This window comes from Meriones unguiculatus, chromosome 2, assembly GCF_030254825.1.
Source record: "Meriones unguiculatus strain TT.TT164.6M chromosome 2, Bangor_MerUng_6.1, whole genome shotgun sequence".
Lineage (NCBI taxonomy): Eukaryota > Metazoa > Chordata > Mammalia > Rodentia > Muridae > Meriones > Meriones unguiculatus.
Window position 1 is genome coordinate 43,999,338 of NC_083350.1, and position 15,854 is coordinate 44,015,191.

The window sequence follows — 15,854 nt, forward strand, 5'->3', positions numbered from 1 at the left end:
TCCTTAACTATTACATTGGTCAATCTTCACAAAATATCTTGTCTGTCCTAAATTGATATCCTGCATTCATTTTTCTCATTACTATGCAATAGTTTTTAACCCTTCTTTTCAGTTTTCACTGGACAGGTTTTTGCATTTGCTTTGTCACCAGAAGTCTACCAGGTAGTCAGCAAATACATAGAGGAATTAATTTAGATTAGTTGTGTGAACTACAAACAACAGACTGTGAACCAATATAAATGCTCTTCCAATGTTCAGATGATGAGTGACAATCACCTCATTGATGTAGCATCATTGAGTAAGCAGCTCATGTATCAAATCCATCTCTGAAACCCATCACAATGGGACTAATACTATGGAGGGACTTCTCCAGTGGTTCACTTGTCTTCTGAATATGCTAAGAGCTGCCAAAGTTCTTTTTTTTAAAGGGCCAGCACAGCCTAGGTAATTTCCATCTAACTTCCCTTTGCTCTGCACATCATCTTTCTTATTATATAGGGTATGTGTCACTATGTTGTTCAATCAATGTTCACATAATCTTTTTAAAAATCTTTTTTCTTTTTCTTTTTAAATATAATTTTTATTTATTACAATTTATTCACTTTGTATCGAAGCTGTAGCTCCCACCCTCATCCCCTCCTGACCCCACCTTCCCTCCCTTCCTCATCTCCTTCCATGCCCCTTCTCAAGTCCATTGATCCAACCAAGGACCAGTCATGGAGATAACCTAGAACCCCTGCACAGATGTAGCCTGTGGCAGCTCAGTATCCAAGTGGATTCCCTAGAAAGGGGGACAGGGGCTGTATCTGACATGAACTCAGTGGATGGCTCTTTGATCACCTCCCTCTGGAGTGGGAGCAGCCTTACCAGGCTACAGAGGAAGACTATGAAAGACAGTCCTGATGAGACACATTTTCTTTTAACTTCGATTCCTCCATTTTCCTCCAACTTTACTTCACATTTACAACAAGTGTTTCCTTTCATAGAAATTTAGGTGCATTTAAACCCCAAATTAGATCCTGCTTTTGAGAGTGAGTAAGACAACTTCTAGTCCTCTCCTCTTTTGAATGCATGCATATCCCCAAATCCAGCTGTACCTGAGAATGTAGAAAGAATCAAGTATTATCCCCAGAAGGAGAAAAGGACTCTTCCAAGGATTGGGGGTGGGTGGTGCCAAGCTGCTCGTAGAGGTTAGCAGAGGTGCTGTACACCCATCCATGTTAAGGTCCCCCTCATCGAAAAGTAGTTTATGCAACCTGATGAAGGAGAAAAGCTAATTTAATAATTTCTTTTTCTTATGACTATTTCCTTACAGGAAAGATAAAAGGAGTTTTGACCATGGTTTCTGCTGAATTTTTCTTGAGCCTCACTTTGTTCTGATTCTGAATGTAATGAAATATTATGGAAGTTCCTACAATCACAAGCTATCATTCAATCACCTTCAGTTCAAGAAAAACAAATGAAGCCCCTTGTGGTTGGTAAGGTGAAATATAAGATTTGGAATATTTTCCAACACGAACATATGATTGAAGTACTTCATTTTGATGTGCTGTGAAAAAAATGTTATCTTTGTGTTTTATAATATTAAATTCAATGTGGTTCTTGATCATAAACATTTCACTCAAAATGTTAGATAATTGCATTTTATTAAGAATTTTTATTCTGGGTGCAGTTGGTTAAATTTAATGACTATTTCTGTGCATGGGTTGGAAGAAAGTGTACATTTCAGGATTTAGGTCTTTCTGGGTTACCACTAAGTTAGTAGACTTAGACTATTAGCACTTTTACTCATGTAACAGTTAGATTCTGGAAGACACAAATTGAAATATTAGGCTTAGGGTTTAGGATAGAATAAAAATATGAATGAATTGTAGCCACCCACACTGTTATTTCCCATAGTCTAATTCCCATGAATCAAAAAAATCTAGTCATAGGTAGCTTACCTATGACTCAATACATGTTAGAGTTTAGATTTGATCACACCTTAATGATCTCCTTGAATTTTAAAATATTTTCCCAACCCTTTGTGAGTTATATATCTAAAAGTATCATGTAAAATTAAACACCACATAAACTCTATCTGCCTAGGCTGCCAATGTTGTGGGGCATCCACCAGGGAAGACTACTGGCACAAGCATCAAGCTAATAGAAAGTCTTTATTAGACAGCAGGTGTCTACACTGGATGCTCAGGATCCAAGTGTAGCACCAAACCTTTCTCAGAGAGTGGACTTTAAAGCACAATAACCATGTTCTGGGTTGGCAAACTTCTGTTAACAAGAACAGTTAGCTAGAAACAGAACTACAGAAGGCAACAAGCAAGGTTAGTAAATGAGAGAGTTTTCCAGAATGAAGAACTCTGATGGATCAGGCTTTCATTTTAGTTTTACTAGGTGGTGCTGTATGTGTGCTGAGTTTAATAACCTGAATATCCATCATGAAGTCAGTTGTACTAAACTCTGGGGGCCTACTAAAGTCTGGCGCCCCCTTACACCAACATACCCAAGTCCAAATGACTCTGCAGGATTATTTGTATAAGAGTGTCAAGGCTTTCTTGTCCCCCAAACACAACTAGAGTGCCCTCCTTAATACCTGTTGTAATGCCTCATTTCTGATTGATATATTAAAATTTGAAACTCTCATAGACAGAATAAAGCTCAGTCACGTTCATTCCATACTGGAAGCTCAGTTAGTAGTCCATAGCTTAGCATATTTGGCAGTACTGGCGTCATTTCTCTCCTTTTGATAAGAAGGTGAGAGAAGATGCCATGTTGGTAATAGACTTATATAATACTTATATAAAAACTATATAATATAGTCTTGAAATTTTGTCTGGTCTATTTAGAAGGTGTAGGAGGTAGACACAGTACTGAATTGACCTTGACATATCTGGGGTAAGAGAGATAATACTATTATTCCACACGACAACTCTACAGGTGTCCCGACCAGCGGGACCTAGATATTCGTGGGGGCGAAGGGGGTCAATCCTGAAAAAGATGGGCGAGAGAGAGAGAGAAAGGACACAAGCAAACGGTTGCCGGTCAAGTGTCAGCTTTATTGAGCTTTGGTATTTCTTTTAAAGCACGGCTCTGGCAGGGCGGGGAGAGGGGCGAGAAAAGGGGAGTAGTAGTGGAAAAATACCAAGGCCCTTGGTGGGGAGGTGGGAAGTTCTCAAGGCTAAGAAGGTGGGTTAAAGAGTTACAAGGCCCAAAGATAATATCTGTGGTCACGGATGTCTCCCAAAGCGAACAGTTTCAGGAACAATGGGTCGTAAGAAACTATGGCCTGCTGACCTCCGGTGCTTATATGGCAGGCCAGGCTCTTAGGGAGGGTCCCAGGGCTTAGTTCCCAACATACAGGGTTCTGTAGATTTTTTTTAATTTTTATTTTTATTAATTATACTTTATTCATTTTGTATCCCCCCATAAACCCCTACCTCCTCTCCTCCTAATCCCACCTTCCATCCCCCTTCTCCATGCATGCCCCTCCCCAAGTCCACTGATAGGGGAAGTCTTCCTCTCTTTCCTTCTGATCCTAGTCTATCATATCTTATCAGGAGTGGCTGCATTGTCATCTTCTGTGGCCTGGTAAGGCTGCTCCCTCCTCAGGGGGAGGTGATCGAAGAGCAGGCCAATGAGTTCATGTCAGAGGCAGTCCCTGTTCCCATTAATATGGAACCCACTAGGACACTGAACTTCCATGTGCTATATCTGTGCAGGGGTTCTAGGTTAACTCCATGCATGGTACTTGGTTAGAGTATGAGTCTCTGGAAAGATGTCTGTGTTCAAATTTTTGGTTCTGTTGCTCTCCTTGTGGAGCTCCTGTCCTCTCCAGATCTTACTATTTCCCACTTTTTTCATAAGATTCCATATACTCTGCCCAACAGTTGGCCATAAGTCTCAGCATCTGCTTTGATAGTCTGCAGGGCAGAGCCTTTCAGAGGCTCCTATGTGGCAGGTTCCTAACCTGCTTCCTGTTTTCTTCTTCTGATGTCCATCCTCTTGGCCTTTTGGTATGGGGATTGAAGATTTTAGCCACAGTACTCCCTCTTGATTAGTTTCTTTAGATGTACAGATTTTAGTAGGTTTATCCTATATTATCTGTCTATATGAATGGGTATATACCATGTGTGTCTTTCTGCTTCTGGGATAGCTCACTCAGGATGATCCTTTCCAGACCCCACCATTTACCTGCAAATTTCATGATTTCCTTGTTTTTCATTGCTGAGTAATATTCCATTGGGTAGATGAACCACAATTTCTGTATCCATTCTTCAGTTGATGGGCATCGGGTTATTTCCAGCTTCTGGCTGTACGAATAAAGCTGCTACAAACATGGTTGAGCAAATGTCCTTATTGTGTACTTGAGCCTCTTTTGCATATATGCCTAGTAGTGGTATAGTTAGATCTTGAGGAAGCGCTATTCCTAGTTGTCTGAGAAAGCACCAGATTGCTTTCCAGAGTGGTTGTACAAGTTTACATTCCCACCAGCAGTGGAGGAGGGTTCCCCTTTCTCCACAACCTCTCCAGCTTGTGTTGTCACTTGAGTTTTTGATATTGGGTGTAAGGTGAAATTTCAGGGTCTTCCTGATCTTTGACAAAGATGCCAAAACAAAGGAAAAAAAGATAGCATCATCAACAAATGGTGCTGGTCTATTTGGATGTCTACATGTAGAAAAATGCAAATAGATCCATATTTACCACCATGCAAAAAACTAAAGTCCAAGTGGATCAAAGACCTCAACATAAAATCAGACACATTAAATTGGTTAGAAGAAAAAGTGGGGAAGACCCTAGAACTCATTGGTACAGGAGACAACTTTCTGAACAGAACACCAACAGCACAGGCTCTAAGAGCAACAATCAATAAATGGGACCTCATGAAACTGAAAAGCTTCTGTAAAGCAAAAGACACTGTCATCAAAACAAAAGGAATGCCTACTGATTGAGAAAGAATCTTCACCAATCCCTTAACTGACAGAGGGCTAATGTTCAGTATATATAAAGAACTAAAGAAGCTGAAAAGCAACAAATCAAGTAATCCAATTAAAAAATGGGGAACAGAGCTAAACAGAGAATTCTCTGTAGAGGAATATCGAATGGCAGAGAAACACTTAAAGAAATGATCAGCGTTATTAGTCATCAGGAAAATGCAAATCAAAACAACCCTGAGATGTCACTTTACACCCATCAGAATGGTTCTGTAGTTTTAGAGCAATAGATTCACACATATTCATAAAATATTAGTATGAAAAAGTTCTGAGGTGAGGCAGAGAGGTTTTATGTTTTGGACAGTCCCATAAAATAGGCATCTTAAGAAAAAAATTGTACTAGTATATATATTGGAGAAGAGGTGTTACTGTGGAGAGATTAGGAGGCCATTTTTTTGGGAGGATATAAGTTAGAATATTTAATGGAGGAAAGTGACTTGAGTAGTATTTGCTGTGATTTTTTTATGGCAAGGAAAAATTATTCTGGGAGAGATGTAAAAAAATCCTATTTCTGAATATATATATGTGTATATATATGAACATATGTGTGTGTGTGTGTGTGTGTGTATGTGTGTGACCTATTATTACTTGTGCTGGTTCATTTTGTGATTTCTTCTGATGGACAATTTTGAAAAATAGCAAGGGTGGTCATAATGGTGCCAGTAATCTTCAAGAGGATGCCAGTGAACTCAGGAGGCTGCAGAAGGAAGATTGTGAGTCTAGCTTACACAACACAGTATGATCAGTCTATAACACGATGGAATGCAGGTGGGTGGTGTTCAGTGTGTGAGGCAAATGAGCTTCCAAGTAATTTCAGGTCTGTGCTTTTGTGTAATTTCACCTCAAATGTCATATCTGCTACGTGTCCATCGAAGATTGTTAAACTCAAATATTTCTCCTTTCTAAATTAAAGCTTTATTCATTACTTTAAAAGGCAGAATAGAATAGACAAGGAATTATAATTATGATGCACATGGATGGAATGTCTTAAAATTCTAACGTTGATGGAGAAAATGACATATAGATGATTCCCATCTTTGAAGTAAGAAAGTTGTGGCTTCTGAAGCCTGATCATTTCATCAAAGTCATTTAGACACAGACAGGATTTGAAGTGAGGTGCTCAATGACAAAGCTCTTTCTAGAAGTCAGACTGTAAAGGGTTTTAACTAAACACCCCCAGTGAATTCCCCCTTCAAATCCCAAAGTGTCTTGTATTCAACTTTAAGACTTGGATGAAACTATCAGCATACGTCTTAGGACCTTCTCCATGGTGTCCTCAGCTTCTCTCCAAAGCTTCTTATGCTCTTTCTGCTCTTTGAATCCTGCTTCTACCCCTTAGTCAGGATTCCCTACTTTCTGTTGTCAGAGACTCTTTTGGGAGCTTTTTACATATACCAAGCCCAGACTTGTCTGCACAATAAACATAGCATCTTGGTAGTGAAAGAGACTTTGGAAACAATTCCTCCCTGGTGTCTGTTACTACTTGCTGTCTACTCATGGTCCCAGGGTTGTGCTACAGGTTTACGGATGTCCCAGTGGATAACCTGGTTAAACTGACCACTGCAGCACTCTGTGTAAACACCTACAACTCTGTGTGAATCTATAGGTTCCTCAGACAAAACATAACACACCAAATACTTTATTTGGTTTAATGTGTCTGACATTGCAGATTACCAAGCATGGAAACCTTTATTTCTATTTTCTTAAATTTTTCAATCCAATTTCCTGGAAATCTTTTGCATCTCATTACCTCAGGTTTTCTTAGTATTCATTACCTTCTCCTTTCTCATAGTTCCGGATAAATCCAGATAAGTTTCAAATTGTCCTACATCAGGGGAAGTTCTCCTGGACAAGGACTGATGTGTCTCATGAAGTAGGTATATTGCTGCCTCCTTTGAGGACACTGCATACTTACATTTTATCTGTACTTGGCTATTTGTATTGCCTCCAACCAAGTTCCTCACTAAAATGATAATAAAAAGGATGGAGATGTCTGAGAAGGTAAGAGAAACAAAAGGGAGAGTGCTCGAAGAGCTGCTGGTATTTCTCCATTCCTGTTCTCAGGTAGGTGGTGGAGGTCCTCTGAGGTTATGCTGCTGCCTAGAAATGCCATAAGTAGTTCTCTAGGCCCATTATTTGTAGAAGAACTATTTCTGGTTTTTGAAAGGAAAGCCTGAGATTTCATTATAATGTTGCCTTCAACGCAGCTGGGAGTCTTCTGAATAAGCCAAGGTTTGGGAGAATAAATAAGTCTTTATCTTTGCTATGAGAGCAGTTCCATTCTCCAAGTGTCCTTCTGTGCTCAGATTGTCTTTCTCATCCTGAGACTTCAATGAAGACTAAGGGAAGGGACCACTATAGTTAGCAACCCGGGGAAAAGGCACAGAGTATTTACTTTCTCTACAAAACCCTTTCACTGCAAATGTGTCATAAATAATCGTAAATGTTTGTTTAACAGATTTGATAAAATGGCTTCAAAATGGATCAAATTCCTTCTTATCTTGACCTTGGTACTTCTTGCTTATTTTGGTGAGTGAAATTTTCTTTTATGCCCTCCTCTCATAGTTCTGGTAAGACTGGAGGCATCCATTGTAATTCAACAATGGGTGGACTTTGGGAATATTAGACTTGTGAAGGTAAATGAAACAAATCAGGTCACAAAAGTCTTTGAAAATTACATCGTGAATGGTTCTATTCACTCTTCTTAGAGAATGGCAGTTGAATTAGAATGGTTCACATGAACGGAGGCTAAGATTCTGAACTTCTAATGCCAGTTACTTAAAGATCAAGGAAGGAGGACTTGTTGAGCTTCAGGAGTTAGTCAGCCAGGATAATGTAGGGAGAGAAAGTCTCTGAAAACAGTAAATGAAAAAGAAACAAGGAGTGGACTTTAGATGTTGTTGCTGTTATTGTGCATTGATGGAAGATTTTTTACTCTCATCCCACTAAGGAGCTCAGGTAGAGGTTAAATGTAAAGAATGTTATGTAATGGTATCTTCCAGCCATGGTGTTCCCTGACACTATCTCATTTATTGTTTTCTTTTTTTAAAAAATTTTTCCAGTTTATTCACTTTGTATCCAAACTGTAACCTCCTCTCTCATTCCTTCCCAATCCTGCCTTCCTTCTCTCTTGTTCTCATATGCCCCTTTCCAAGTCCACTTATAGGGGAGCTCCTCCTCCCCTTCTATCTGATCCTAGCCTATTAGGTGTCATCAGGACTGGGTGCATTGTCTTCTTCTGTGGTCTGGTAAGGCTGTTCCCCCATTGGGGAATGAGTGATCAAAGAGCCAGGAACTGAGTTCATGTGAGAGACAGTCCCTGTTCCTGCTATCAGGGAGCCCATTTGGAGACTGAGCTGCCATGGGCTACATCTGTGCAGGGGTCTAGGTTATCTCCATGAGTGGTCCTTGGTTGGAGTATCAGTCTCAGAAAAGACACCTGGGCCCAGTTTTCTGGTCCAGAGCCCAGTCCCCTCCAGGTCTTTCAATCTCCCCCTTCTTTCATAAGCTTCCCTGCACTCTGCCCAAAGTTTGGCTATTAGTCTCAGCATCTGCTTTAATATTGTCCTGGGTAGAGTTTTTCAGAGGCCCTCTGTAGTAGTCTTCTGTCTTGTTCCTTGTTTTCCCCTTCTTTTGATGTCCATCCCAATTGCTTTTCTGAATGAAAATTGTGCATCTCACCCTGGGTCCTCCTTCTTGCTTAGCTTCTTTAGGTTTACAGATTTTAGTATGTTTATCCTATTTTATATGTGCAATATTCACTTATAAGTCAGTATATACCCTTGTGTCTTTCTGCTTCTGGGATACCTCACTTAGGATGATCTTTTCCAATTCCCACCATTTGCCTGCAAATTTTGTGATTTTCTTGTTTTTAATTGCTGAGTAGTATTCCATTTTGCAGATGTACCACAATTTCTGTATCCATTCATTTACAGTTTTCAAACTGATTCTTTTCATGTTCAGTTCTGGGTATAGAAATAGCTTAATGATTCTTCCAAATATAAATACTGAATGTCAAAATATAGCAGTTGTGAGGTATTAGCCCTAAGGTGTTTTGTTAAAAATATTCATGTGTTTACTTTCTCATATTACTTTATATAGGGCAAATCAAGTGATTTGTATGGCATCATCTCTGGAAGTAAGCACTTCCATGTATTTTTTTAACATTAATTTAATCTATTTAATGAGAATATATCTTTTTTTTTTGGTGTGAGTGCTAGTTGGTTTTCCTAAAAGATTTCATCTGTCATTTATTATGAAATCTCTGGCAACTGCACCCTAAAAAATAAGAATTACAGCCACCGGAATGCTGGACACAGTATATTTGTTATTTTTATTTAAAATCAAAGCATTCAAAAACCATTAGAAATACGATGCTCTGAAATATTAAGAATTTATAAACGTTCAAGAAGGTGACCAGATATAGATAAACATTAGGCAATCCATTGACTGGGGGTTTTGGATAAGGTTTAATTAACAGAGTGTTCGTTTGCCTTGTAAACACGAAGTCCCAGTTTCATTCCTAAATTAGCAAAATGGCACAAGTCTGTAATTGTTCAAGGAAGAAAGAGATAGATGGAGTCCTGGGGCTCACTGACCTTGTATATGAGGTGATGTGGGGGAATTTTAGGTTTGTGTTTTACAAACACACTCCAAACACATGTATAAGTTGAATGACATTTGAGAAATAACACCCAACATTCTTGACTGTTCTCCACATGCACACAAATATACATGAACTGCATAAAAAGAACCATACCAACATAGGTGCATGTGTGCATGCATGCACGCAAACACACACACACACACACACACACACACACACACACACACACACACACACACAGATATACAGAGCACAGCACAGAGAAATCCATGCTTCCTTTTGTTCATGTTGATAACAACCAGGTTACCATGTTGAACACAGAAATGGATTCTTTCCGTTACTACTGCTCACACCCAAATGAAATAGCACCAACCACCACAACCAAGCTTTACAGGGTAGTTGATGAGTGGGAACAATCAACATGCATTACCGACATGTATACGCTGAACAGATGAAAGCACTGCTAGAGCCTCAGACCTCATGGTTTTCTATATTTAAAATTTTATTGACGTGATACTTCTTCAAATCCAAGCCTCGCTTCCTGAGAGACCAGACTTCCTGGCTTAAAAGCACCTTTTCCACAGAGAGGCTTCCTCTCTTTAGTGAGTATTTGCTTGGGCTGTTGATTTCAAGATTCATTGTAGTCAGAGAGAATATAAGATATTATTTACATTTTCCTGTATTTTTGAGATTTGTTTTTGTCCTATTGTGTGATGATATATTTTGGAGAGTCTCAGTACCCTGGAGAAAATGTGTATTATAGTTCCAGAGGGAGACGTTCTGTCAAGGGATGTTGGGGACTTTTGCTCTGTGTTTCTTTACCTTCATTGCTTCCCTTTTTAGTTTCTGTCTGGATGACTTGTCTGTTATTATGAGTTGGGTATTGAAGTCACCTGTTATTACTATGGTGGGGCTAATATGAAATTATTTATTTAGTTGTATTTGCTTTTTGGAAGATGGGCATCTCAGCTCTGTGGACATCTGTTTAGAATTATAGGTTCCTCTCGATGTGTTTTTCCCTTTATCCGTAAGAAGTAATCTTTAAAAATAATCCATTTTGCACTTGGTTTTTTCTGAGTCTGATACTCCAACCAAGAGCCATTCATGGAGATAACCTAGAACCCCTGCACAATTGTAGCCCATGGCAACTCAGTGTCCCAGTGTGGGTGCCCTAGGAATGGGAACAGGGACTGTCTCTGACATGAACTTAGTGGTCTGCTCTTTAATCACTTTTCTCTGAGGCAGGTGGAGGCTTACTGGGCCACAGAGGAAGACATTTCAGCCACTCCTGATGATACCTGATAGAATAGGATCAGATGGAAGGGGAGAAGGCCCTCCCCAATGAGGACTGGGGAGAGGCATGGGTGGAGAAGAGGTAGGGAGTGTAGGAATGGGAGGGGAAAGGCAGAGAGCTACAGTGGGGATATAAAGTGAATAAACTGTAATTAATAAAATATAAACAAATTAAAAAAGTAATCCATTTTGACCATTATTAGTTTGAAGTCTATTTTCTCATTGATTTCTGTATAAGACCTTTTTTGGATATTTAATTGACTCTAGTTAATTCCGTTATTAGTTTATGTTCTCTTTAATTTATTTAGATTAGTCTCATATTCTTTAGCTTTGTATTCACATAGGTGCCAAGCCAATGCAAGTAAATATAGGTGCCAGCAAGACAATGTATTAAAGAAAAGGAAATGGTGTTGTTTTAAATTAGGGTTGAGATATAATAAACATTCAGTAGCTGCCATTTCCATAGTTGAAGTCTCCCTGAAAATATTATCTTAGTATTGTGACAAATACCTCCTTGCTTTCAATGTCACAAGCTTAAGCAATTTGCATCAGTCACTTCTAAACATTGATACTTCCCAATTTAGACTATAGCTTTTCTCTGTAAATATTTTTTACCTTGTTTCCTTTAAATAATTTGTAGGTGTGCATGTGTTCATATATGCCACAGAGCATATGTTGAAGTCAGAGGACAATTTGTGGGAGTTGATTCTCTTCTTCCACTGTGATGGAGCTGGGACATTGAACTCAGCTCCTCAGGCTTGGTAGCTAAACCATCACACTTCTCCTCTCCCATCTTTCTGATTTTCTTCTCTTTTTCCTTTTCACTAGTTCCAGAGACTGATGCGACAGGTCAAGCACCACAAAGAAAACCGGTAAACAAATACTGATTAACATGGACATTTAATTTCTTTCCTTTTTTCTTTCCTGACTCAATGGTCATTGTGTAGTGAGTTGATCAGTGACCACGAGTTTGCAGGCCTTCTGTTATTTCTGTTGTTGTTGAGTTCCAGCTTTAATCCATGGTGGTCTGATAAGACTCAGGGGGTCATTTCAATCTTTTGATAACTGTTGAGCCTTGCTTTTTGCTTGAGTATTTGGCCAGTTTTTAGAAGGTTCTGCGAGGTGCTCAGAAGTTATAATCTCTTGTGTTTCAGTGAAATGTTCTGTAAATATCTCTTATGTCATTTAATTCATAAAGTCTCTTATTTTTATTCTTCCCCTTTTAATTTCTGTCTTGATCTGCTCTTTGCTGTGAGTGGGATGTTGATATTTCCCACTATTAATGTGTGGGGTGAGATGTGTGATTTAAGCTTAATATTCTGGTAAGCTTGCAGATAGGCACCTGATAGAATTGTCCTCGAGAGAGACTCTACCATGCAGCATCTCAAAACCGATGCTGAGACTCACTGCCAAACACTGGGCAATGAGTAGGGAGTCTTGAGGAAAATTGGGAGGAAAGAGAAGAGGACCCAGAAGTGACAGGAGCTTCACAAGAAGACCAACACAGTTAACTAACCAGGGTCCAGAGGGGCTTGCTGAGACTGAAGCATCTATCAAGGACAATGCAGGAACTTGACCTAGGGCCCCTACAAAGATGAAGCAGATGGGCAGCTTAGGCTTGATGTGGTTTTCTAGTGAGGGAAGTGGGAACTTCATCTGACAGGGCTCACTTGCCAGCTTTTTAATTGCTTTTACCTGGCAGGGCTACCTTGCAAGGCCACAGGGGAGGAGGACATTCTCAGTCCTGATGCAACTTGATGAGCTGGGTTGGATGGGAAAGGGAGCTGCCCTTTTCAGACCAATAGGAAAGAGAGGGAGGAAGAAGAGAGGGAGGGGGAGACTAAAATGGGAGGTGATATGGAGCTACAGTCAGGATGTAAAGTGACTAAAAATTAATAATTAAAAAAAGAAATTTAACAGGTAACCTTTTGGCCTTTTCAATGTCACTAAACACTGCAAACAGCTAAAAACAAACCCCAAAATTATTATTTTCATATTATACAAAGGTTGAGTAACAGTCTTGCCAATAATATAAAACTTAATATTATAGACAAGGTAGAAAATTTGATTATTCAAAAATTCATTTAATGAACAAAATCCTTGTTGTATACAGTTATATAGTATGTTTTACAAATTGTTTAAAGTAGAATGATTTATTCTAAAAAAAGAGACTGAAAGCAATAAAATACCCATTTCAGGGTGGGTTAAACATCAATTTTTATGAAGTCAGACACTGGAATATAACATTAATGTTAAGAAGAACTATTCTCAATAATAACTAAAAGGTAAAACTTATCCAAAGCTGAAAACCAGATTCATCAGAATTGCAAATTTTCTGTAGCTACAGATAATTCATACAGTCAACAATAAATTTCACCTCTGTGTATATGTGTATAAATATGCAGTGACAGCTATATGTGTCTATAACATGCATAGTGAGTGTATCGAGCAGGATAGGAATACAACAAATAAGTCAGTCAGATTTATGACTTTTTTCAGTACAAACAATGGAGGAGATTTTATGTATGAGATGAAGTTGTAGAATGAGAGCCTAATCATGAAATTTCAGTCCCTTCTTTACATAACAATAAAATATCTGATTTATAAGTAATTAGGAATGTGTGTAAGTTTCAGTAGAATGTATCATGTAAATATTTATATTTAATAGTCAATCTTGAATTATTTTATTATGTGTAATTTTATACCAATCATCATTATCTGATAGATTTTATGTTGTTTTATGTTTAACAGCCAAACTGTAGTCAGTATAAACGTAAATCTATGTGCACCAAAGAAAAGGACCCAATTTGTGCAGACGACAGAGATACTTACCTCAATGAATGCTTCTTCTGCATCGCAAAGTTGTAAGAATACATGGTTTAATATTATGTCTTCTAAATAAGTGGAAAGAGTGTCAGGTACTGGTGAAAAATCCTGTTTCTGAAAACATGGATATGACACAGCCAGAGAATAACCACTTTCACTAAAGAAAACACAGGAGACTATTTGTAAATTTCCTTAAAGGTCCTTGATTATGGTAGTTTTTCTATTGCTTTGTTAGTAGAAGTCTACTGAGTAGTCTTCCAAAATGTTGATCAATTAATTTTTTATGATTTTTAGAAATGAGAGCAGTAGACAAACAACCCAATACAAAAATGTAAGATCAAGCATGGGTACTGTCATAGTTTCCTTCTGTTACTATGGCAAATATTATTTAAAAAAGAAAAAAAAAAACAGCCAAGAAGAAGATGAGACTTATTTTAGTTAACAGGTTATAGTCTGTCATTGAGAGAAGTCAGGTCAAGAAATCGAGCAGGAAGTTGAAGTAGAAACCATGGAGGAACATTGCTTTCTGGGTCACTCCTAGGCTCATGTCCAGCTACTCCCTTCTACTTTCTAGACCACTTGCCCAGAGAATTGTGTCCCCTGAGATGGGCTGTGCCCTCCTGCATTAATTAACAGTCAAGACAACCCTCTCCCTCACCCCCTCCCATACTTGCTCATGACCAATCTGATTTGGGCAATTCCTTAATTGTGCCTCAGTTGATTTTCGGTTGTGCCAGGTTCCCATATAAAGCTAGCAAAGATAGATGCTCAAAGATTATCCCCACCACTGAGGAAGAAACTAAAGTACAGAATTCTGAAATTCATCACAATTGGCTCTGATGCTATGGAAGGACTTTTGTAGTGGTCTACCTTTTCTCTTCAACTTGTTGACAGACCTAAGCCTTCTTCAAGTCCAGGCAAGTCTAGGGAACTTTTTTCCATACTTCTTTATCACTGAGAATCATATCACTGTCTTCTTACATAGGCTATGTTTAAAATATTCTGTTATCAGTGCTAGAATATTCTCACACGCATTCTTTTTAATTTGAGTGACTTCATATTCTCCTCTCAAGTGTTTCCTTCCATAAATTTTTGTGCTCATTTAGTTCTAAGTTTCAATTTTATTCCAGAAAAAAAGTAATTTTTAAGGCTTTTCTCTTTTGAGTGGGCAGATCCTAAATTGTAGAAAAGGCTCATTTACAATCGTGGGGAATATGAGGGCCCAGGTACTTTTAGAAAGGGACAGGCGGTGACACTCCACACCAATCCCTGTCATAACTTTCCATTAAAATGTATGTCATACAATCCTTAATCAATTGAAAATTATAGTGCAATAATTAATTTTTTCTTCTAACTTCGTTATTTGCAGAAGAAGAAGAATTAAATTGAGATATTTTGGGAAGTGTATAGAAGAATAATAGTACAACAATAACCAAGAGGAATGTTCGCACAGGGCCTTACCTTCCTAATCAGGTGAAGTCTTCTATGATTCAAAATGTGGAATACAGAATATTGAAGAGTCTTTCCAATGTGAACCTGTCAGTGAATGATTTTATTTTCATGTGATTGATGGTGATGTGAAGCCATGATTTCTTAATTTTTTATAAGTCATCAACTGTGAATGTTAATCATAGATGTTTTAATCAATAAAATGTGGTTGTGCCTATTCTTGGAACTATTTTATTTGGGTTTTTATGCTTCTATTTGCATTCTCCACCCCACCATCCCTCTTAATACTTTCCACACCCCAAAACTAGGTTGGAGAGAAAAAGATTTGTGGGGAGAGGTGATGTCAGTCTCTTTACTACTTCCAGCTGGTCAGCGTCATCAGGTTCTTTGGGGCGATACCAATCTCACTTGTCAGGATATCTAGCAGTTCAGGAAACCAGCAACAGCAAACACAGCAGAAGCATGAACCAGCAACAGCACAAAGAGCAGCCACCTTCTTCTTTCTCAGAGATTTTGGCTCTCTTCTGGTTCTGGTACTTATACCTTTTTGAGTCCTCAGAATTCCACTAACTGCATCTGGCACTGACCACATCCCTCTCTGAGCTGCAGGAGTCTATTATCAGCTGTGAATAAACTAAGGCGCCCCCATATCCCACACTTGTGATTAAAACAAAAACATATTTGTATAACAT

The 15,854-nt window shown here is 38.6% G+C and overlaps 1 protein-coding gene across 2 annotated transcripts; it reads left to right on the plus strand.

Annotated features, from left to right (window-relative positions):
* Window positions 1-1,332: 1,332 nt before the first annotated feature.
* LOC110562728 (serine protease inhibitor Kazal-type 11-like) lies at window positions 1,333-15,369 on the plus strand. Of its 2 annotated transcripts, XM_021659608.2 has the most exons (5): window positions 1,370-1,478; window positions 7,447-7,517; window positions 11,716-11,759; window positions 13,639-13,751; window positions 15,083-15,369. In XM_021659608.2, the coding sequence occupies exons 2-5, from the start codon at window positions 7,457-7,459 to the stop codon at window positions 15,129-15,131; spliced, it is 267 nt and encodes an 88-aa protein (XP_021515283.2). In that variant the 5' UTR covers window positions 1,370-1,478; window positions 7,447-7,456; the 3' UTR covers window positions 15,132-15,369. The 2 variants fall into 2 exon arrangements, with proteins under 2 accessions (XP_060233299.1, XP_021515283.2); XM_060377316.1 differs by lacking the exon at window positions 7,447-7,517 and having other exon boundaries at window positions 1,333-1,478.
* Window positions 15,370-15,854: the final 485 nt, after the last annotated feature.

Bases quoted from the DNA above. Each gene is read 5' to 3' on its own strand.
- LOC110562728 (XM_021659608.2), top strand. From the start codon at position 7,457: ATGGCTTCAAAATGGATCAAATTCCTTCTTATCTTGACCTTGGTACTT. The intron at 7,518-11,715 runs GTGAGTGAAATT...CCTTTTCACTAG, and splicing joins GGTACTTCTTGCTTATTTTG to TTCCAGAGACTGATGCGACA. The intron at 11,760-13,638 runs GTAAACAAATAC...TATGTTTAACAG, and splicing joins AAGCACCACAAAGAAAACCG to CCAAACTGTAGTCAGTATAA.